Here is a 24,315-nt window from a genome sequence, read left to right on the forward strand (position 1 = left end):
CCTGCCTCTGACACACATCACATTGTTTACAGAACTCCTTGATCTGCTTCCCTATTTCAGGCCAGTAAAAATTCTGTGTGATTCTCTGCTGTGTTTTGTTCACCCCTAAGTGCGCAGCAAACATGTCAGAGTGCCCCCTTTGTAAGATCATGGGGCGATACTTTTCAGGTACCACTAGCTGACTTCTGATCCCATCTCCCCCTTTTGAGATATTCATCAGGGTTTCTCTATATAAAATTCCCTTTTTCTCTCGAAATCTCACTGGGGTTTCAGGTGTTAGCTGGGCGTCTGTCACCTGTTCAAAACACTTTTGGAGAGTGGCGTCTGCCTTTTGCTCTTGGCCAAATTTGCTGTCTGTGGTTAAGTTTTCCACCACAGCTTCTGAACTTCCCCCACCTGCTTCCGTCTCGGGCTCATCAGTACCCCCTTGAACTGTCCCCGTGGTAGCTTGTGAGTGTGTAATCACTAGCACCCGTTTCACATGTTCAGCCAGGTCATTTCCCACGAGCACGGCTGCTGGCAGAGTCGATGAAATCGCTAGCCGCCAAACTCCCCTCCAGCCTTGAAAGCTCACAGGTACCTCAGCTACTGGCAGTGAGATCACCTGCCCCTCAATCCCTGCCACCTTTAGGCTCTCATTCGGGATTATATACTCCCTAGGAATAATATCTGGATGGCACAGGGTCACCTGGGAACAAGTATCCCTTAGCCCCCTATACTGATGGTCAAGTATTCCTACGTCCACCCCTGCGGTTTCAAACAACTGCGAATCTGTTCTCACTAGCAAGCAGCGCTTGACCTCCACAAGAGGACCATTTTCCTCAGCCTGATCAGCAGATGTAACTGTTCTAGATTGAGTAGCCATGGCAACAGGCTCCCTCAATGGCAAGGAGCTTTGCTCTTTCTGGACACAGAACACAGCTTTTGGCTTGGTTCCACTCAAATCATGAGGCACATTTCCTTTTAGCTGCTTTAATTTCTCACACTCTGAGATTAGATGGCCCTTTCCTTGACAGAAATAACATTTTCTGCTGTACTTGGAGTCTTTCTCATCTGTTTTTGGTTTTCCCTCCAAAATCTGAGGTCTTGGTTTCATGTCTGAGGGCTTCCCTTCACCATGGGTCCCTCCCCCTTGCTGGTTTCTCCCTGGTCCCTGAGAGTACTTGCTGTAGGTTTCTTTAGGTTTTCCTACAGATTTCCCCTCACCTAAGGGCTTTCTTATTTGAGAAATAAAATCTGCGATCTCGGCTGCTTCTGCCACAGATTTCGGTTTCCTTTCCCTCACCTGGAACTTCAGTTCCCCATGCAGGACTGAATAAAACTGTTCCAGCGCTATCAGGTCTTTGAGCTGCTGGAAGGTCTCTGTTCCCTCCTGAGATAGCCATTTCTCTAGCAGCCTCACCAGTTGGGCCCCCACTTGGGTAAAAGTCTGCTCTGGTTTCTTTGTGAGTGACCTGAATCTTTGCCTCAGCTGTTCCGCATTTATCCCATGTCTGGCAAACACCAGTTTTTTAAATTCAGCGAAGTCTTTTAGCAGTTCCTCTGGCATCTCTGCATAGACTTCTGCCAGGCTGCCACTGATTAAAGATCGCATAATGGTCATCTTCTCAGTTTCCCTTACTGAGAAGTCCACAAACGCTCTTTCCACTAGGGAAAAGAACACCTCAGGGCAATCTCCCTTGTGGTACACAGGGAATTTATTCAGGTCAGTTTTAGACAATTGGCCTCCCTCAGAATCTCTATTGTTATTATTGTTCTGGTTCATCATTTCCAATTTTCTCAACTCAAACGCCATCCTTTCCTTTTCCAGAGCAATTTTCTCTCTCTCTCTCTCCATTTCAAATTGTCTCTGCCTCTCCATTTCCTTTTGCTCCATTTCCCTCACCCTCAGTTCATGCTGTTGGGCTAGAAGCATTTTTCTGAGCTCTGGGTTCTGTTCTCCCGTGCTGTCATCCTGCACTGAGCCAAATTCATCCTCAGAACCTTGGTCTACCTGGGGTTCCCTTACTTCACCCATTTCTGCCATTTGGCTTCGAGTCAAGGGCATAATCCCCCCCCAGAACAGGCTGCTCTCAAAAGTCAAGCCTCAAAATAAAGCGACCACTTTTTTTTTCTTTTGCCTCAGAAACAGCCTTCTATAGATTGCTGCTGTTCCTTCAGCACTAACTTGCAACTGTTGCCAGCCAGAATCCACCCCCCTCTGCTAGGCCCCTCAGCAGACAGGCTAGATCACTGCTACTTCACTCAGCTTTGCCTCAGCCTTTTCCCGCCAAAACAGGTTGCCTCAGAGCTCCCTAATCTAGTCCCCAATCTGAGGTTACACGTTCTTCCACTAGCGCACCTCCCCGTGAGGTAAGCCTAGAAGATTACCTACGCGCTCTCAGATTTTCCCTGACTAGACCCCCCTTGCTCTGGGCACACTTGCCAAGGCTTTGCTGGACCACTGGACAACTGGACCAGTCGTATCCCACACGCTGGACACCAATCAATGTGACAACCCCAGACCTACTGGAGTATGCCACACTTTCACTAAGCTGCCACCAACCATTCCCTGTAAGAAGTCACACAGACCAGGGATGGATTTTTAACAAACAAAGGAATAAGGTTTATTTAAATAACACACAGGGAAAATAAAATGATCAAGTGAATAAGATACAGTAACGTGGCTTAGTCTCAATCATACATACACCAGTTTGGTTCACACAGAACACTTTTAAATCAAGCACAGACCCTGAACCTATCAGTTCTGGCTACCCATAAAGACACCTGAACCTATCAGGTTGGTACTGACTGACACACAGTAGTACCCTGTCTGACACACAGACTCCCACACCAGCTTCTTCTTCCCAGCTTCTCCTCTTCCTCCTCACAAGCTCCACATATATATACAGTACAGCCCCTCCTCCTGATGTCCCGCCTTCCACTCCCCATAGGATGGAACTTTCCCTCCAAACCCATGACAGACAGGTAACATCAGTGCTGTATGTAACAATGTGCTCCATCTTTCTGTCCCCTGAAAGGCACTTAAGGCAGCTTTGAAAAGATGCTCAAAGTGGCTAGGGCTTCTCAGTAATCGTTCTTTGACATTCGAAAGATGTAATTCTGAGAACTGCATTTTGGTCAAGCACTGAGAATTCTCTTAGTGAGCTGTAGCCTTCCTCCTGGGAAACTTCTAAAGGTCTCTGAGAGGAAAGTTCATCTACTGAACTAGTTTAGATCTGTTGCAGACATATAGCCTCCCATTTGTGCACTGGTACACATAGGAATAAAATTATTTTCTCCAGGATTAGCTGAAATGTATCACATTTTTGGCCAAAACCTATTACAGTCTGCCATGTTGCTAAGAAAATGGCAAGTTTTCCACTTAGTTGAACTACTCAGTGGAAAAACTTCTAAAGGATTTTATTTCTTTTTCATTCCTCCTTCCCTCCCTTGCTCCTTTCTCCTCTCCCTTTTATTAATTCTTTAGAATGAGTCAGAGAATGCAGACAGTGTGTAAAAATGCAGGAGTAATTATTTATTTAAAAGCCTGTCCCACCCTTTTAGAAATGCTTACATTTTATTTGAGTCTAGTTGCAAGAAAAGAGCTTTCTGAGACAAGCCCAAGGCATATCATCTGATAAAAGGAGAAGCTCAGAGAGAGAGAGAGAGAGATTTTGCCTAAAAGAACAATATTCAGGGCTTTGAATGAAATTCTGAAGTGCTTGAATCAAAGGCTGCATTTGGATGGTGAGGTGGTTCCCACACAAGATTATATATGCTTTAAACGTCCAAATCCCAGCTTGTGTACAATTCATTAACAGTAGTTCTTATTTGATAGCTTTCTTGAATCCTTGGCTTTAACTTGAAGTGATAAACAAATTAGCCAGAAAGGTGCTGCATACTGATCAGCACTAGACCAAGACCAAGTTGTAACTGGCATTTGTAGTGTCAGGAGCTCTATCGCTGTATTGGTTAAGCTTCAGTTGGGGTGGGGGTGAAAGAAGGGGAAGAAACACCTGCACCTGAGTGCATGGGGGCCATATTGGTTCAACACTATGCCCATCTGTTTCCTTTTGCCTGGAAAGGAGCAGCTAGAGATGATATACATGCTTGGGGTTAGCAGCGTCTTGCCCTTGCAGCAGAGAAGATACCAATAAACAAGTTTATACACTTCTAGCAGTGAATCCCTCCTCCCAGTTTTGGCGCCTGGGTCATTTATCAGGGGTCTCCCAAGACATTTTGTTGCCTGATGAAAAGTTCAACATAGCACCTTCCTCTTCAGCATATAAAAAACATCTGGACTCGCAGCTAAATCTTACTTCAGTATTGGCAACAGAGAACACCCTTAGCAGAACTGAATATAGCCGGCAAAATACAGGACAGGCCATATTATATCTAGAGTTCTTCACCATTTCCCAATGTCTGCAGTCTGTACTTCATGAAAGGGCCAAATCTGATGCAGATATATACACTTTCTGCCAATTAAGTTTGGATCATACAAACTAGTATGTATAACGTTTGCTGTCTGATGGCCAGACTAGAACATATAATGTATCTTTTCTGTTAATGTGAGGTTTTTTTTTAAAAAAGTAAACATTTGAAAATTACAGTGTCTTCAACAGGCATAGACAAAAAAGTAACTATTTCATACCTTTCTTTATTATGAAGGAATCCCTCCTCACAATGCAAATAGCACCTTCCTTACCTGTCACATTTTGTTCAGCATTTAGTTAATAATAATTGTGTGCCATCAAGTCAGTTATGAAGTGTGGTGACCTTTTCCAGGATTTTCTAGATGCAGAGTACTCAGAGTTTGTTTAGTATTCCTTTCTTCTGGGGATTCAGAATGATAAAAGAATTCCATAAAATGTGAAATGCCCCTGTAAAGGTCTAAATTGTGCTTTAACCCTCCTCCAAGAAGATTAAAAAATGCATTGAATGAGTCCTGGGGAATCTAGGATCACATAGGAATTTCAGTGTGTTACAGACTATGAAAATTCCCCATGTTCACAGAACTGTTTGTAGGTACAAAAGCAAGGATATAATATAACACCCAAACACCTCAGGCCAGAAAATATAGATTCATATGACTCAGTACTTGATAGCCCTCCTTTTTTGGAACAACAAAATGTACCCAGCACAAGTTCTATGTCTCAAATACTACTACTGTTATTTTCAATCCAACCTTGTTTTGAAGCAAAAAACTGAGGAAACCAGTATAAACCCTGCAGGGAAACAGCTGTTTTTATTTATTTACAAGAAGACCTGGCGTTCATGGTCTCAAGGGATTATTTTGATCCCAATGACAAAACAGTGTCGGCTGCAGAAAATGTCCTCTTATGAAAAGGCATTCCTTGTACCACCCATCCTATGGGCAACCAGAGTGACGGACACTTTCTGGTCCTGCCAAGAAAATTGTCCACATGCTGTGCACCGTCTGCTGGATTTCTTATCCACTGAACTAGTAAAGTAGTAGCACTAAAGACACGTGGGGGGGGGGGGAGAGGAGACTTACGCCTTCTCTTCTCAAGCATTTATTAGGTCTTTCGTAAGCAGAATTATTGCTGGTCCTGAATTTGTGAAAAACTGTGTCTTCTACCATATTTCATCCAGCACGAATAACCAGAACAAAATACCGTTCAGTCATTGTAACCAAGCCCAAACTCAGTTGTGTTCTGCCATTTATCTTTCATAGTAAAAGATGTTTTCTACGAAGGACAGTTGAAATATTTCTAGTACTGTTTTGTCTGAAAAAAGCAAAAATGAAACTGCACATGGAGTGACGTTTATCCACGTGACCCTTCACCAAACAAAGGCTCACGCCGTCATCTCACCAGCAGATATCAATTGAGAAGTTCCTTCTCCTTTTCACTGCCCTCAGTGGATTTCTGTTATCCACAAGGTAAAAGACTTTATTCAAACACTTGCTGCCAAAAGAATTGATTTATAGAAGTGTATTAAATTATATTGGATGTTATTTATTCATTTCATATAATCTAATCAACATCATATATCTTTAGCTACCACCTGCTCTACCTATGTATATGTTTATCTGTTCCAGCTTTATCTCTCTTTTTATTATCTCTCCGACTATCTATCTTTCTTGATCTTCTTTCCAACTTATCCTATTTTCAACTCCTTTCTTCCATTCTCTTGCAACTGCCACTCTGCCTTCTTATTTGCTGACTCCGCCCCTCCACTCCTTCCATAGGCTCATACAAATGAGATCTGGACATGAGTGACAGGAGTGACACTGGGCCGATCATCACAGATGGCACGTGGCTAAAACTTGGACCCATTGTTTACAATTCTTATTACTCATTACAACAGTACCATATTTTGTTCCCATTTGTTATATTACTGTATTTTCCCCTGTATAAGATGATACTTTTATCTAAAATCTTTATATTAAAAATTGAGGTGTGTCTTACACATGGAGGTGGGGGAAGGGATCATAGTGCTTTGAAGGGATCCCCCTCCACTTTCTAGCAAAGAAAATGCTTTCCCCCTCCACTTTGCTTTGATTCCTCCCTTCCCTGTCCTCTTTCTTCACAAGAAAGTGGTGGGGGAAAGCAGGGATCAAAGCGATCCTGCAGCACTTTGATCCCTGCTTTCCCCCTCCAGTTGCTAAGCCCCACTCAGATTTCTTAATTTTGGGTTAGAAAAGTGTGTGTGTGTCTTAAACATGGGGGCATCTTATACACAGAAAAATACGGTACTTTTACAATGCAGTAATCCATTCCTTTAGTATCAGTAAAATTACTTCTTATGGGTACAGAAAAAAAACAGGCAGCACTTTGAAGACTAACACTTTTATTCCAATGTGAGCTTTTGTGCATGAAAGTCCACCTCTTCTGACACTGGAGTGTGAATATATGACTGGTAAATTTGTACGTATTCGCATGAGCAGATGAGGTTACAGATAACAGACAGTGGTTTGCTAGCACAAGAATGAGACTGTTAAGCAATTAATCATTTCCATTAACAGGTTCTGGCCAGGGCAGTAATTGTAGGCCAGTTGGACGTGATTGTCTTTAGAATGCTGAGACACTTTATTGGGACAGAGGTCAGAGCTGCTTGATGGAGGCAACTGATTTATACCCATATTACAGACAGTTATCTTACCTGTAACTTTCCATACCCAAGTTCCATTTTTCAGTGGCTCCTGTTCTGCTGATCAGGGATGTCACTGCCTGTATGCTTCCCCTGTTCCCAGTCCATAGCATGGCCTAGGGTATTGGAAGCTGGTGCTTGTTTCTTTTCCCTTTCCATCACTGCTTGCTCACTTAGGGCAAACCGTTTGGATCCATTCCATCCCAGCAATCCTATCTTTGGTCAATATAGTGAATATTCATAATAATAATCATGTGCTATCAAGTCAATTCTGACTTACAGTGACTCCTTTTTCAGGGCTTTCTGGGTAGAGGGTACTTAGAAGTGTTTACCATTCTCATCTTCCAGGAACTGTGTAACTTGCCAAGGCCAGATAGGCTGGCTCTTCACCCAGGAGGCACAGTATGGAACCGAACTCCCAACCTCCAGCTCTGCAGTCAAATACCTAACCACTGAGCGATCTAGCCAGCTCTAGTGAGTGTTAGAGATGTGTTTTTGGACTCTGTCTCCCAGAATTCTCCAGGCATCTGTTCAGAGGCAACCTTTGGACTTCCTCTGAGTTATTATTCGTTTTTCCTTCAGTCTGTCCTCTGGCTAGGTCTCTTTAATGTAAAAGTGCAACTGTTATAACGGTCATGTTACTGAATTCCCTTAGGCTAATTAAATTGTCTTACTGGAGTTATACTAAGAGAAGTGGAGAAAGATAATGTAAACATGGTCTTTTGAGCATTCATCATCTTCCAAACACTTTAATGAAATAAGGTAGAGTGCTGACAGTTACTTGGGAGACATTACCTCATTACAAATGGATCAGGCCGTAATTTGTTTCCGCTTGCTAAATCATGATGAGTATTATGCACATCTGTTGAAGAGTCTTGTTGTTGGGCAGTCAATACAATTTTGCCATGATGTAATTGGCACGAGGAGACGACAACACAGTCATTTCCCAGTTTTCAAGTCTTATAGTTCAAATAGTGAGTCCGCGATGGAGAACAAAGTATTCGTCTTTGCCTTGTGAGACTTAACGATTGAATGTTTATTCAGTATGGCACTCGTCTCTGACACAGGGTTGTCCTGCATTAGTTTGGTACCTGAAGTTGAACATCCAAGCAGTGACTTAGGGCTGTGTCCACAGACTAAATAATTTTTTTAGTTGGTTAATTTAGTTTTCAGAGTATTAACTTGATTTCTGAGGTAACTGATTAAATTTAAATTTGTATTATTTGTAGAATTCATAGAATTTATAATGTAGTAAAAAAAACCTACCACCACGAATTTCTACAAGAAGGAACCATCTTTCATATCTTCTTTTTTATCCCTTGTTTCATAAACACCCTGAAACAAAACAAACCCAATATTGTCCAACCTCTGATTAAAATAGTCTCATTAAAATTCATTCCTGTGGATTTAATGAAACTGATGACATTATCACCTGGCAGGACAAAGTTCCAATTAATGTAATCCTGGAATGATCTGGAATTGTTAGCATGTATACACTACTGAAACAGCAATGTCTGCGTTGGGTCAGGCATGTCGTGAGAATGGCTGACGGTCGGATTCCAAAATATCTCGTGTATGGAGAATTAGTGCAGGGAAATCACCCCAGAGGGAGACCACAGCTGTGATACAAGGATATCTGCAAGCGGGATCTGAAGGCCTTAGGAATGGACCTCAACAGATGGGAAACCTTGACATCTGAGCATTCAGCCTGGAGGCAGGCGGTGCAGTATGGCCTCTCCCAATTTGAAGAGACCTTTGTCCAGCAGGCCAAGGCCAAGAGGCAGTCCCGAAACCAGCAAAATCAGGGAGCTGGACAGGGGGCAGATTGGATTTGTCTTCAGTGTGGAAGGGATTGTCACTCTCGAATTGGCCTCCTCAGCCACACTAGACACTGTTCCAAGACTTCTATCCAGAGCACATTATCATAGTCTCTTGAGGCTGAAGGATGCCTACACACTGACATTATTAGCAATTTAAAGAAATCCTCCATCTAATGAAACCCAAAATCTGAAACCTGAGGTTGCCACCTCAGATTGACTCATGCTAAAATAGCATTCTGAGGGGTGGAGTGCTTCTAGTATAGGTTTGTGGAGATGTCATGGTTGATCCTAGGCTGCCATAATTTTATATTCTTCATTTAAAAACTGTTGTTGCTTAAACAGCTTCATAGCTTTGCCTTAGCAGAATTCCTAAAGTGACACTAGAGACCTAGAACTGCAAGGAAGGTGTACCATGTTTTGTAATGCAAGTTGCCCAGTTCCTTGTATTTCATGTCTGATGTTTCTTAAATGGATACACAGGATCTAGTCAAACTAGTACATAAGACACTGAACCATTTCTCAGTTTCTGATTATGAAATGGTACAAGTAGTGGTCTACCTTAGGATAAAGAGATATACTAACAAAGTAAAATAGTTTGCTAAAACTGGCAGATTGTTGTACTCATGTGTGCATGGGTGTGTGAGAGAGTATGTATGTGTCTCACATCAGCAGCTCTTTTAGCACACAAAAGAGTCCACTGTGCTGCCACATTATCCTCCCCAAATACCCTGATACAACTGTACTGTTCAACAGGGCGGCACCTATTTGCATCATGCGCCTTTCTTGGATATGGCAGGTTTTATAATAGTTACCACACACAGGACGAACAGCCCTCCAACGTGCATTTTGTCTTGTCTGTATGTGCTGAGAGTTTGGCATCAGATTCTGCATCCTGCTGCCAGTGCATTATGGATTATAGGGCCACGCTGGAAAACAAAGCAAATACCTCTGTATAGTAAGGCAAACTGAATTCAGTGAGGGGTCTTACAGGCCTGGTCTCTCTTTGCTTGTGTCAGAATTGTACATAATCCTTACCACACGCATATGTGTTCTGTGACTGAATGCTGAGTAATCATTCTGAGGACTATAGCAATGTATTCACGAAGGCTTTCATGGCCGAGATCTAATGGTTGTGGTGGGTTTTTCGGGCTCTTTGGCCGTGTTCTGAAGGTTGTTCTTCCTAACGTTTTGCCAGTCTCTGTGGCCGGTATCTTCAGAGGACAGCACAGATACCGGCCACAGAGACTGGTGAAATGTTAGGAAGAACAGCCTTCAGAACACGGCCAAAAACCCCAAAAAACCCACAAAAACTATAGCAATGTTTTTGAAAAATCATTTTCTGTCTTTTTCTTTGATGTACATTTTAATGAACCACGAATGTGAATAAAAATCAATATACTATGCAAAAATCATTCATTTCCCAAAGTTCTATGAAAGTGCCTGGGAAAGTTAAATGAAAACATAAAAACATAACATGTTTTTGGATTTGTCCAGATGTTTTCATGACAAATGCTATTATGCCTTTTAAAATGGAAGACTATATTTTCTGGTACATTTAAAAATATATATATCCCCGCTATTCAGCCCCACTCAGAGTTTGAGATAGTTTAACCAAACACTTCTGCCTAATTCCAAAATGCCTCCAGGGAGATTAGAAATTGACACTTCTCTGACCAACCAAACGGATAATGCATAATTATTAAGACTGGAGTGACATAAACACATGGATTGTCCTCTTTTGACCACATCTGGCGGTGGACACAATCATTTTCTTTTGTTTTTCCAGCAAGAGAAAATTGGTTTTTGTAATTTTTGTTTATTTTTACCCTCTCAGCCTGTGTTTTTGTGCGTGTGTGTGTGTGCATCTGTTCTTAAAATTCCTAAAGTAGAATCAATATACTGTATGTGTGGTATAAGTAACACACATGTCACTGCTTTGTACAAAAGGCCATTAAAACAAGGGTGAATAACTTATTTTAGTCGAACTCTTCTATGCCTGACCATAATTCCTTAAAAAGGATTGCTTGCTCATAATATACTCAGTGCTTCACTGCCTCAAGTACTGTATTCTTATTTCTCTGCACTTCAGAATTGTTTCTCCAACATGATAGTTCTACATAAATATTGGTCGTTATATGGCACTGTGTGCACATCCATACTGTGAAGAAACTAAAGACCTCGGGAAATATGAAAATGGCATGCAGTTTATAAACTCTTCCATGCTTTGAACTGCATGGACCTGGCCCCGTAAAACAAGCTGCCAAATAGTAAATCGAAGATTCACACCTTCCACTTTCCTCTTGGAACTTCAAAGGAGAAACTGACTAATAACAGATGCTTCTGTACTTAACAAAAAGGACTCTAACACCTTGGTTGTAAATGACTGCCCTGGGAAAATCTTAATTCCCATCTTGCTGAGATTAAATGCAGATTAAGGAAGCAAGTCAGATTACCTGTCTCTTATGAATCTCTTCTATCAAGATGTCCTTTATTTTACATGGTGATCAGAGCAGATTAAGAAATAGCCCATCCACTGTTACAAACAGGACATGAGAAAGTGATGGCTTTGTCTTGTTCTTGGTTCCTTAGGGAGTATGATTCCAGACAAGGCTTCCTGACTCTTTGTGAATTCTGTGAAGTTGTGCTGGATTTTAGCCCCAGATGTGCCCATCTCTCTGCTTAAGTAGAGTTATCTTACCCTATTTTGGGTAGCTTTAGGTTTTCTCATTTTCTGGTGCTTCTGTTTTGTGCCCTGCACCCACAGGTGTTTCGGATCTCGAAGTGTTTTACTATTTATTGTAAATTATTATTTTAATTTTTTCACTTTTCTTTTCCCCTTGTAAAGAATAGCTGGGAAGCTCAGTGGTTCAGGTATCTGGCTGTGAAGCTAAAATTTGGGAGTTTGATCCCTCACGGTGCTTCCTTGACAGGGGCTGGATTCAATGATCCACAGGGTGCCTTCCAGCTCTGCAGTTCTAAGATGGTAGTAATGGTGATTATTACTTAGATGACTGGCACACACCATAGCTCAGTAGTAGTGTGCAAAAGGTGCCAAGTTCAATTCCTAACAGAACTGTTTGTGGGGGGGAAACACCTTGTGGGAGTCTTTCAAAGTTTGGAACAATTACATTTTGGACTAGGATACTGCACATGAAATTGACACAACTACAGGAAGCAGTGGAAGACAGGAGGGCCTGGCGTGCTCTGGTCCATGGGGTCACGAAGAGTCAGACAGGACTAAACAACTAAACGAATGAACAAACTGCTAATAGCTATGTTGTGTAGAAACCCTAGGAACCAAAGTTCAAAACAGTAATTTTCCATACCCTGGACTGGATTCAATCTAAGGTGACAAACTATGTCTCTTCTATATTCAAACATTTTCTTAAGCAGAATCTTAGATGCTTGCCTTTCTTTCTTTCTTTCTTTCTTTCTTTCTTTCTTTCTTTCTTTCTTTCTTTCTTTCTTTCTTTCTTTCTTTCTTTCTTTCTTTCTTTCTTTCTTTGCTTAGGCTGCTGTACCTGCTCACTTCTCAATGAGTTATTCCTTCCCACCTCAATTTTAGTACCTTAAAAGCATATTACACTTCTCCATCCCACATGGTCCTGCTGAGGATGCTAATATTTGCTTGTTTTTTCTCTTCGGCCTCACCATTCGTGCAATCCTGTAGACACTCAACTACTTGAATTAATTATAAGTGGAAATGAAAAAAGAGTTATTCTTATACAATAGTATGAATAAGTAAGCCTTGGATTGCTCACCTGTTTTCTTCCTGTAGCACAGCAAATCATGATGAAGTTACAATTTTCTGACAGGTCTGTTTTGTGAGGTGTAAGCCCCCTTCCCTTTTCAGGGGCCCTGTTTATTCTAAGGAAGCCATGTGACAATACACAATTCATAAATTTACAAGTTTGGTGGTTCCTGTTTGGTCACTACCAGTGTTTGCAATCAAGAGCAATGTCTCTGAGTGATTAGTCGCCAGTGCAATTGGAAATGCTTAGTAAAAAAAGTATATTATTTTTGGAATTCTCTTGTCCTGCCACTTCATAAATTGAAATAGTAATCGTTATTTTAATTTCTTGCACTTCTAGTCTAACAAGTGGGTGAATTTAAGGGGTGACAAAGTGCAATCAGGCATGTTATGATACTGTAATATAGCTGTTAAGAAAAACATTGTTTTTGTCCGCTGTGAAAATAATTATGTCAAATTAAAACAAGTTGTGCAATTTACTGAAGCAAATAGAGCTGTCCCCAAAGCCAGCACAGTTCAATTTGAGCTAATGTCTTCATCACTCTGTTTTCTTCTTTTGATTCCAAGCCAATATAATTATTCCCAAATTGCACCCAACTTCCCTTTCCAGATTGAGGATATAGATTTATCACCCACCACCTCCTCAGTCCTTGTACTTGACATTTTGGATTTTGTGCCAAGAGAAGGGGAATGGGGTCTTTTGAAAATCCCATACTTGGGCTTGCATCCAACTAAGGAGTCAGAGAATAAATAATTGAAGGCCAATCGAAACATAGCATTAAATGCTCTCTCTTTTTCATCTCAGAGAACTAGGGTGGGGATTAAAATGTAAATAGCATCAGCTTCATGAAATGTCACTGATGAATTTTCACAGAAACTGGGCAGGGAAGCAATTAACATTTTTCAAAGCTGTGGGTTTCAATAGACCAAGGGTTGCTCTGATGTATTATTTATTACTATTTATCAAAAATAGGTCTAAACTGCTCTTGATCTTTATAACTACTAAGGCAGTAAACATTGAGCACCATGAAGACAAATCATGCCATTCAAAACGATTAGGTAACATGAATCACAGAATGATTAGAACTATAGAAGTCCAAACGGATCAATACTTAAATTGCCTGGCAGAGAAAAAGGGTTCCAATCTGGTGCCAGAAGAATCAAACAGTTGATTCTGTAGTTTAACCATGTTTTTATGGGGAAAATATTTCAGAATTGGGGTGTCGAAAGTATGCAGCTTCTCTCCATTTCTTGCCAGTAGCATATCTTTCCTGACAAAAGCACTTGGAATGAGATTAGATTTTATAGTTAGCACTTTTTAAAGAATTAGCACTTCTTCAATAGATGGCACATTACTCCTTCCCCTGACCTCAGCTCTCCCTTTGTAGCCCAATCTAGCCTGCATTAAAATAGCCAGTCTGGAGAGGCCCTTTGTTTTGTGATGAAAACCTTTCTCTGGTTAAAAGGTTTTGCTACTAGATGCCAGATCTTTGAATAACAAACCCTCCAGGGCTGTTTATGACTTGATCCTGGGTGGATGTGCTGGTCTGCCATCTGTCACAGAGACCTGCTTGGATAAAACAAGAGAGATGACATAATCTCAGCTATATCTGCAGTTTTCTCCCTACAGATGCAGAACCTCCCCTATAGCAGGTTCCAGCTGGTGGGTGGCAAGTTGAAGTTACACTTGCTTGTTCATTACTTTTGCCTTTCCTGTCCAGATGCCCTGCAAAGGAGTATCTTAATTCTGAGTGTTCGCATATGATCTAGTTAAGCAAAATCTGCCATTCCTAGGATATATTTTGGCTACAAGAGAACAGAGAGAGAGAGAAGTATTCCTACCCGGCAGTTAAGATCTAGCCAGGGGGCCCTTTTGAAAGAGCCGTCCCTTAAGGAGGTAAGAGGGATGGCTTGTAGACAAAGGGCCTTTTTGGCAGCTGCCCCCAGACTATGGAATGCCCTCCCGACTGAGATTCGTCTGGCGCCGACGCTGATGACATTTCGGCGCCAGGTCAAAACCTTCCTGTTCCAGAAGGCTTTTAATTGAAATAATATTAGCTGTGGGTCTGATGGCAATTTTAATTGTATTTTAATTGTATTTTAATTATTTTATCTTTTGCTGTATTGAATTTTAATTATTGTAAGCCGCCCAGAGACCTCTGGGTAGTTTGGGCGGCATATAAATTGAATAAATAAATAAATAAATAAATATTCAACCAGCAAGAGAGGCTTAAATCATAGCATAGATGGCTATGAGCGCATGATGGCTAGTTGCACAGTGTGTACAGTGTTGCCACACAGTTGGCCTTGTCCAGCTTGTCCAGCACTGTTCCTTTTGCGAAAGGCACACAGTGTTTTAGTTGGAGGATGAGCACATGGATTCCAACCTCATAAGATAATTGGAGTTCGATGTAGAGCCTTTGTAATTATTTTAATTTGAGGTCTTAGAATTAAATGACTAGAAACAGGGAAGTCCAAACAGGTCTTGGGCAACATCCTGTGGCTGTTTTGTCTTGTATGACTGTTTATGTGTTTGCCAAATGTCTGGTTGCTTACATCTGCAAGAATATTTCAAGCAACTTCAAATGGGAATGGAAATCTGATGAACAAAATTAACTAAGACTCCACCAGTGATACCTGTTTAAGACAGATCAAGGATCGTCAAGGCTTGATGTAATGTCAAAAGAAAATGAGTTTACAGTCCATACTAAACATGGCTTTTTTCAAATCCTCAATGGTTGCATAGTGGATTCCACCCCCACCCCCAAATAATGATTTGTTATATGTCAGGGGAGCATGACATAGTGTGGTGTAGGGGATTAGGACTCTGGAGAACAGGGTTCAAATCCCTACTTGGGCATGGAAATTAACTGGGGAAGTGGAATCGGTATAACTATTCCTTAAATATCTAACTTGAAAGCTCTATTACGGTTGCTGTAAGTCAGTTCAGACTTGATGGCATATAACACACGTTTGGGGAATGAGCTGGAACAGGATTATGGTTTTGGAAAGGGAAGCGTCACTGCATTTCTTTCCTACACTTCCTACAGTTCTACTCAGAACATCACTACAGCAGCTGATCTGATTCTCAGGCAAATCCTTTGCAGCTACAGCTGGCCTTGGTCTTAGTCATACTGTATATCTTTGTTTCTCTATGCATTTTTTTCAATTTCCAGCAACAGTCCTTCTTTCAGTTTAAATTCTCAATGCCTCAAATCCTGTTGCTTAGCACAATAAATTGCAGTATAATTACTGAATTAATGAAGATTTTGTAAGTCAACTCCTCCATAACTTCCATTGATTCAAATGGGCCTAAGTCTAATTACAACTTACTATGCAGTTACCTAAGGGTCACCTTTATGAGCCTGCCATGTACTCCACTGAACATTTGAGAGTCTGATACAGGTGACCTCCCCTCTGGGCACAAGAAAATCCTGGGGCTGAAACACTTGGCCATTCCTTACACCTTTTGGCTAAGGATTTTTGACTCAAATAAACAACTGAAGAGAATGGTTATTGTGGGGTGTTTGGGCTGTCTGGCCATGTTCTGGAGGTTTTTCTTCGTAACGTTTTGCCAGTCTCTGTGGCTGGCATCTTTAGAGGACAGGAGCTAGAACTATGTGTTCTGACCATCGGATCCTGGCCGTGAAAGCCTTCGAGAACAAACTGAAGAGAATCTTTGAGATGCATCTTTGTAAACAAATATTGTTCAGGAACTCTCTGTATTGTTTAAAATGAGCACAAATGCACTTTGTGGACTACATAATCTTTAGATGTTGGACAGTGAGCTCATTTGTGGCAGAAGTAGATTCTCTTGCAGCAAATATGACATGCCACATGATGTCACCCTTAAACTACCAAATTCCTTTCTCGTGCAAGTTCATTCAAGGAAATGCCAAATCCAAGCATTCACAAGCTGCATGTGGCTAACTTCAGTTCTTCATTTAATTTGCAGCTGATCCTATCTGGATGTAACTTAAACAGAGTTCCACAGAACTTGGTCCCAAACAAAGGATTAGGATTGCTGTCTACAAATCTAACCAGAGTGCAAATAACATGAAAATGCTCATGTTAAAATTTCAATTTTCTTTCTTTTTTTCTTGAACCAAAAATACATAATAAATAAACAGGACCTTTTAAAAGGAAAAGTTAGTGGGCAGGGTATATTTCCATAATACATTGTTATCATCTTGAAGATTAAGAAGAGCTATGTTGAATCAGATTAAAATCTCATCTAGTCTATCATTCCTTTCACAAAGCAAACAATCGTTTGCCTGTTGAAGGCCAGTCAGCAGAACATTAGTGTAAAAGTTCCTGCTTGTGCTCCTCAGCTACTGATAGAGCCAAAACAGTGAGAGAAATGTATCCTTCTTCCTTTCTTTTTGTTTTCTTCCCAGAAATATGGTCTGATTTATTGTGTATAATTCTGGAATCAGATATGCCAAGGAAACTAAAGTTTACATTCCAGAGATAATCCTTATGGTCCATGTGCTTCTTTTTTTAATGTGCTTTCCCAATTATACCTCACCCCTCACCCCCACTTGAGGAACACTATACAGTATCTAGAAATGGATTTCTGGGATTATGGGCTTTGACGTAATCTCTCATAATACCATCTTCCATGGATTTATCAAATACCATTTTAAAACCCTCCAAGACAACAACCATCATTGCAGCTGTTTAATAAAACCGTGAGCTGCTCCTATTAGGGCTGTCATGGTTTAAAATGTTGAGACCCTGGCAAAACAAGTGAGACTCCACCAGTACCACCCTGATCAGCACTGGAAAGAGGACTGATGAGCAGTGGGGTGGGTGGCAGACAAAATCAATTGCTATTCTGTCGCAGGCCCCCCAATTTCAGATAAACACATTCTAATTTGGCAAACTGGAATGTGTTAACTGGTGAAGGAGATGGGATCATGATAAACCACGGCATGTCTGCCTCCCTACTCATTTTTTCATCCTGCTTCACAGCGATCCTGGGTAAGCAGAGCTGAGAGCAGTTATTTTCTTTGCATCTGTTCTCATTTCATCTAGCCAGGTCTCTGTAACATAAACCAGGTTGACCTGCTCAGCTACGATGGCTGTTTTTTCCTCTTTCATTAACCTGGCATTTAGCAGCAGCATTTTCAAACCATGAGAGTGGTTGTCAGGACTGCCCAGGCTACTTGAATTGTGCACATTCAACCCCCAGTTGTCCTTACCTCTTGCATTATTCCATAACTGCCTCCTCTATATATCTCCCTATGCCCAATAGAGACCCCTTGTAGTGTAGTGGATAAAGTAATAGGCTAGGACTCAGAGGACCTGGATTCAATTTCCTAGCTCAGCCATGGAAGCTTACTGGAGGCGTAAAACCACCCCTTCAATACCTCATGTACCTTGAAAACCCTAGAAGGGTCACTATAAGCCATAGATTCAAGCCAAAAAGCTCTGGCATTGAAAGGTTTACAAACTGGTTTCTGAGGGACAGAAATAACAGTCACACTATTTAATGTAAATAGTAACTATGCAGTTGCCAGTCTATGCTGTTGATGAACAGGCATGAAATCCTTCTCAATAAATGATCATCCTAATGCAGTAGATGGTTGCTACTAATGTTGATACACCAATATTATGCAAAGGAAAAAGGCAGCGAGGCACAACAACAGGAACAGGAAGAAAGAACTTCTAAGGCACACAAATATAATTTATCCTACACGACACATTTTCATTACAAGCAAGGTTCTCTCTAAGCTGTGCATGCATCTGCTTGCCCAAAGCTCCGTCAGGGTTGCTCATGGGCAGCTGGCAGTCAGTTTGTTTACTTCCCATTCTGAATAAAGCCCTGTCCACCCTGTGCGCATGGATCAAGGCTCCCACACAGCGGGATAGAAACTTAAGCGGGAGAGTTGATTACAAGCCATCATTGCATGTGGAAAACAACTATGATTTGTTGTTTATGCCAAAAATGCCAGGCAGACGACCAAATAAACCATGGTTTATTTTTCTGCTTTCTAGTTTGTTTCTCTCCTACCCCTGAAGTCAACCTGTTCCTGGGTGAGCAAGTGGAAGAACAATTTGGGGACAAGCCAGATTCAGAACCCTCAGGCATTGTATAAAAAGTCAGAATTGGTAAACCAGCAAAAAATCAGCAGCTCAGATTGTAGTTTGTGCCTGGTTACCAAATTATGGCTGATTATCAGAGGCAGCTTTGCACATAACAATGATCCAGATTTCAGCAAATGACACAATTATTTATCATGGTACACTGTAACAGTCAGGGTGTTGTGTTGCTTTATAATAGCTGATGAAGAATGTGATCAAATGCACTGGTTGAATGAACTATACTTTAGTGCCCTTTAGATTTTTTGTATTCTACTCAACTGATTGGGACATGGGTCAAGGAGTATTGAGAATCTGCATAGGGATTCAGGCAGTGCATATATAATACTGCATAACATGGCAGGGAAGCTATTGGTCATGGGAAGCTATACTGGCCATGTGAGAAAGAAAGGACACCCTCTTTAAATTCTATGGTTTTATACATCAGGACATATCCTGTTTCCCTGAAAATAAGACCTAACCTGAAAATAAGACCTAGTATGATTTTTCAGGATGCTTGTAATATAAGCCCTACCCCCAAAATAAGTCCTAGTTAAGTGAAACCCTGACAAACCTAGACAGCATCTTAAAAACCAGAGACATTACCTTGCCCACAAAGGTCTGCATAGTCAAAGCTATAGTTTTTCCAGTAGCAATGTATGGAAGTGAGAGCTGGACCATAAAGAAGGCTGACGGTCGAAGAATTGGTACTTTTGAATTGTGGTGCTGGAGGAGACTCTTGAGAGTCCCCTGGACTGCAAAGAGAACAAACCTATCTGTTTTGAAGGAAATCAACCCTGAGTGCTCACTGGAAGGACAGATCCTGAAGCTGAGGCTCCAGTACTTTGGCCATCTCATGAGAAGACAAGACTCCCTGGGAAAGACCCTGATGTTGGGAAAGTGTGAGGGCAAGAGGAGAAGGGAACGACAGAGGACGAGATGGTTGGACAGTGTCATTGAAACTACCAACATGAATTTGACCAAACTCCAGGAGGCAGTGGAAGACAGGAGGCCTGGTATGCTCTGGTCCATGGAGTCACGAAGAGTTGGACACACTTAACAACTAAACAACAACAACGTGAAAGCCCACCCTCCACCACTGTACAGCAACCAGAAGAGGAGATGTCTGTATTTAAATAAACGTAGATTGTTGTACATGTAAAAAATAAAACATCCCCTGAAAATAAGCCCTGCTCCTTTTTTGGGGGGGGGGGAGCAAAATTAACATAAGACCCTGCCTTATTTTTGGGTGAAACACTGTAATAAAAATCATCTAGTCCTTAGCAGATCTAAAAATTAAATACTGTACAATCTCCAATGAACAACACATAACATATTATACCATGTCATGATTTATCTTATAAAAATAAAGCCAGAATGGAGAAGCCATGTGTGAAATTCCTATGGAAGCAATACAACCTTACTGTTTCCATAGGAATTAAGAGGCTAAGTAGCAGCCAGGTGATGCTAATCAAATGCCCTTGAGTAACTGTACATCAGCAAGTGTGACCACCTTTATAAAAGCCCAAGTTTACATAGTTTGCTGGTCTGGAGCATGTTAATACAATGTCCATCAATCTAGGAAGGGTTATAAGGCCATTTCCAAATAATTTAAAGTCCATCATTCCACAGTGAGGAAGATTACTTGTATTCACAAGTGGAAAACATCGAAGACAGTTGCCAATCTTTCCAGGAGTCCAAGCCAATTCACCCCAAAGTCAGACCGTGCAATGCTCAGAAAAACTCCAAAAAGCTCAGGAGTTACATCTCAGACTCTACGGGCCTCAGTTGGCATTTTAAAGTGCATACCAGTACAATTAGAAAAAGACTGAACAAGTATAGTTTGCTTGGTAAGGTTGCCAGGAGAAAGCCTCTTCTCTCTAAAACGAACATGACAACACAGCCTAGGTTTGGAAACCACAAAATGTCTGAAACAATTTCCTTCAGACAGATGAGACCAAAGTGGAAATCTTTGGCCATAATGCCCACCGTCATGTTTGGTGAAAACCGAACACAGCATATCAGCAGAAACACCTCATATCAACTTGGAGGGGTTCTTATTTGGGGTTTTTTTTACAGTCTCAGGACCTGGGCTCCTTGCAGTCATTGAGTCTACCATGAACTCCTCTGTATACCAAAGTATTCTAGAGTCAAATGTGAGGCCATCTGTCTGACAGCTAAAGCTCAGCCGAAATTGGGTGATGCAACAGGACAATGATTCCAAGCACACCAGCAAATCTACAACCGAATGGCTGAAAAAGAAAAGAATCAAGGTGTTGCAATGGCCCAGTCAACGTCCAGACCTCAGCCTGCTTAAAATGCTGTGGCGGGATCTTAAGAGAGCTGTGCATAAACAAATACCCACAAACCTCAATGAATTGAAGCAACATTGTAAAGATGAGTGGGCCAAAATGCCTTCACAACAATGTGAGAGACTGATAAAGTCATACAGAAAATAATTACTTGAAGTTGTTACTTCTAAAAGTGGTTCTACAAGCTATTGAGTCATAAGATGTACTTACATTTTCACACATGGCTTCTCCATTTTGGTTTTATTTTTGTCAAAGAAATCACGACACAGTGTAATATGCCATGGATTGTTGTTCGCTGGAGATTGTATTTACCTAATTTTCAGACCTACTAAGCACCAGATGATTTTTATTATGTTCTGATATGTGAAACCATAGAATTCAAAGCGGGTATACATTATTTTTCACATGACTGTATCCTTCCAGCACCCTATAGTCCAAAGTGATACTTAGATTTAGATATTTAGATTTATCTTCAGAAAATCTCTAGGTAGATATAGCTATAGTTTTCAGTGAACTATAGCATCATCTGCTATCTCTACACCAATGGACAATACTTCAAACAAACACAGAGGTTAAAGGTGGATAAGGAAATTAATGCTATTTAGCAGTCGTACCGTATTATTTTTTAAAAAGAATGTGATGCTTTATTTTGGTTATTTCCATTGTGTAAACAATCCTCTTTAGTAAAACATTTGTTTTCATTTTTGGGGGGCGGGGAAACACTTTGATGTTGCATAGAAAATACACACAAGCAAATGACACATTATATATACATACATACTTTCATAAAAATAGAATACATCTTGGCAAATTACTTCCAGAGTTTGTTACCACCTTATACAGTGTATTGACACCTAATGCACTGCTTGACCAAACTTGCGACACCTTTCTAGATTTCTGTCTCTTTCTTGAAACCTAATTGATTTGATATTGGCAATGCTCCATATAAGCTAATCTTTCCTGTCAACCGTTGAAGGAGAAACCTGAATTTCTTAGCCTGTACAATACACCTCCAATATTTTCAGGAATGATTCTGAGGTGGTGTTTCCAAACCAAGCACCCATATACATAAGGGTTATTCAGAGAAAATGGAGTAAAGAGGTCCAAAGGACATGATAAGGCATAGTGAAATATAGAACACAAAGACATTTAAGAAACAATATCAAAAGCTTTTCTCTATTCACATTGCCATCTCTGCTCTTTCAAAACTACCTACTGAAACAAGAGTAGTGTCTAAATTTAGTGTTTTTGAGTATCAAGAAAGAAGCACTCCTCACCATGGCAAGAAAAGACAGCTCTAGCTCCACCACTTGCTAAACAAAGATACAGCTGATACCCTGTTCCATATCTGCACAAATCTGGAGCTCCGGGCAATGTGTTAGAGTCCAAAAGGATATTGCCCTCTTTTTTAAAAAAAATCTTTCTTGCAATTCTGTGAGAAATACACCTAAATTTGTTTTCATATCAGGGGAAATAATGGCTTTTCTTTTGCCTTCCACTTACAACCACCGCATCACCAGCTAATTAGTCCTTCTAAATTAGTCTCAAACAGTCAGCATAACAATCTTTGGGAAGTGGCTGCTCCAGTGTAATAAATAAAGCAAGTGGTTACGATTCTAAAGAATCGTGGTTTATGGCCATTTTTGTCAAGATGGATCGCAACAGATTAACGGCTAAAGGGAAGAAACAAAGATAGAACATAGCACCATTTTCTTCCCATAAGCTGCAGAGTCTGCAACTGGTTTAAGATGAGCCAGTGGTCATTCTGGAAGTGGCGACACCCAGTGGCAAACATATGCATGTGGTTAACATACTTTGATTACTCTCAGCAGAGCTTTTCCTAGTATGGATAAGCAGACACAGCTATATAGACTATGAAAGTTGTCTGATACTCAATGGCTCCATTGATGTCATAAGAGAGAGCCTTGACTCTCATCCTGTATGTTTCTGGCTCTTGCAGAGGCCTGGTTGTGTACACCACTCCTTTCAAATTTTCATCTCTGAGTGCAAAAGGGATTGTTGCATCCTCATTTACCATAATGAAAGTTGTTCTTGGATGCATCACTCCATCTTCAGTATAGGCAACTAGTCGGATTAAATCCTGATTAGCTGCAATCCCAAATGGGAGGGATACAAGTTTGTATTCCAAGGCGTAGGGGCTCAAGGCACACTCCAGATCATTGGGTGGGCAGTTCTTGAGGCAGAACCTGAAAACAAACACAACCATGAAGGCCCAGACTCGAACTGCATCAGAACACCAATAAAGTTAAGCAGCTGTGAATTTCTAAATACATAGTTTAAGATTACTAGATCTAACCATCAGTACTTTCCTCTAGAATGGAATCTATTTGAAAACTTAAGAGCTTTTTAGAGAGATTAAGGAGGACATTAAGGAGAATTTTCCACAATATAACACAAAATCACTAGAAGGCTTTTACTTTCAGGTGAGAGTCCTGCTAGCCCATGTCTTCCAAAACTTGAACTTAAATAAGTGATGTGATGTCATAGAGTTAGCATGTCCTTGCATATTGCTCCACTTCATTCATAGCCATTTTGGAGGGGCAGGAACTCCTAATACCAGGAACCCATTAGCAAAGAGAAACTGAGTTTATATGTTTCTCAAATACACAAAGGCAGGAAACAACCATTCAGGACAAAATAAACCACTGCCACTCCCACGCCAAGCCTAGATTCCAAAGAGCAAGAAAAATGAAATGGCCAGTGAACGTTTCTGAGAAATGTTTCAGTTAACCAAGTTCCCAAATTGTAGGGACCAATAAACACCATTTAAAGGAATTTCTTCTAGTTTAAACTTTCTTAAGCCACTTTTGGGGATGAGAAAGCAAGGTATAAATGCATTGAGTAAACTTAACATATGATTACTGTACAAAATCCATAGATGAGCATAGTTCAAAAGAGCTTTCTTGCTGTTGAGAAACATCACAGTAGGTTAGAGAGAAAGGATGACTGAAGAATGAAGTATGTTTGGCCTGCAGACCTATTCTCAAATTGATTTCTGATCTACACCAGCCATGGAATTCATACAGAATAGTTCCCTCTTATAGCTCCCCTATGGAAGGTAATAAAATAAAGAATGGCTTGGGTGGGAGGACCGTAATCAGAATGTTGTTTTTTGCCTCTAGGTTTTGTTGTTCTATAAATCCTTGCACAGTAGTGCCCCGCAAGATGATGTTAATCCATTCCATTGAAATCATTGTCTTGTGAAAACATCATCTTGTGAAATGTGATTCCC

General features: G+C 40.8%; 1 protein-coding gene across 1 annotated transcript in view; it reads right to left on the reverse strand.

The window, feature by feature from the left end:
* Nucleotides 1–21,680: 21,680 nt before the first annotated feature.
* HMCN1 (hemicentin 1) overlaps nt 21,681–24,315 on the reverse strand; it is a 372,920-nt gene continuing 370,285 nt past the window's right edge. Inside the window, exon 108 of the mRNA XM_078393073.1 lies at nt 21,681–23,269. Within this exon, the coding sequence (XP_078249199.1) occupies nt 22,903–23,269 (367 nt within the window). The 3' untranslated portion in view covers nt 21,681–22,902. The remainder of the gene's footprint in view (nt 23,270–24,315) is intronic.

Source organism: Pogona vitticeps, chromosome 4, assembly GCF_051106095.1.
Source record: "Pogona vitticeps strain Pit_001003342236 chromosome 4, PviZW2.1, whole genome shotgun sequence".
NCBI lineage: Eukaryota > Metazoa > Chordata > Lepidosauria > Squamata > Agamidae > Pogona > Pogona vitticeps.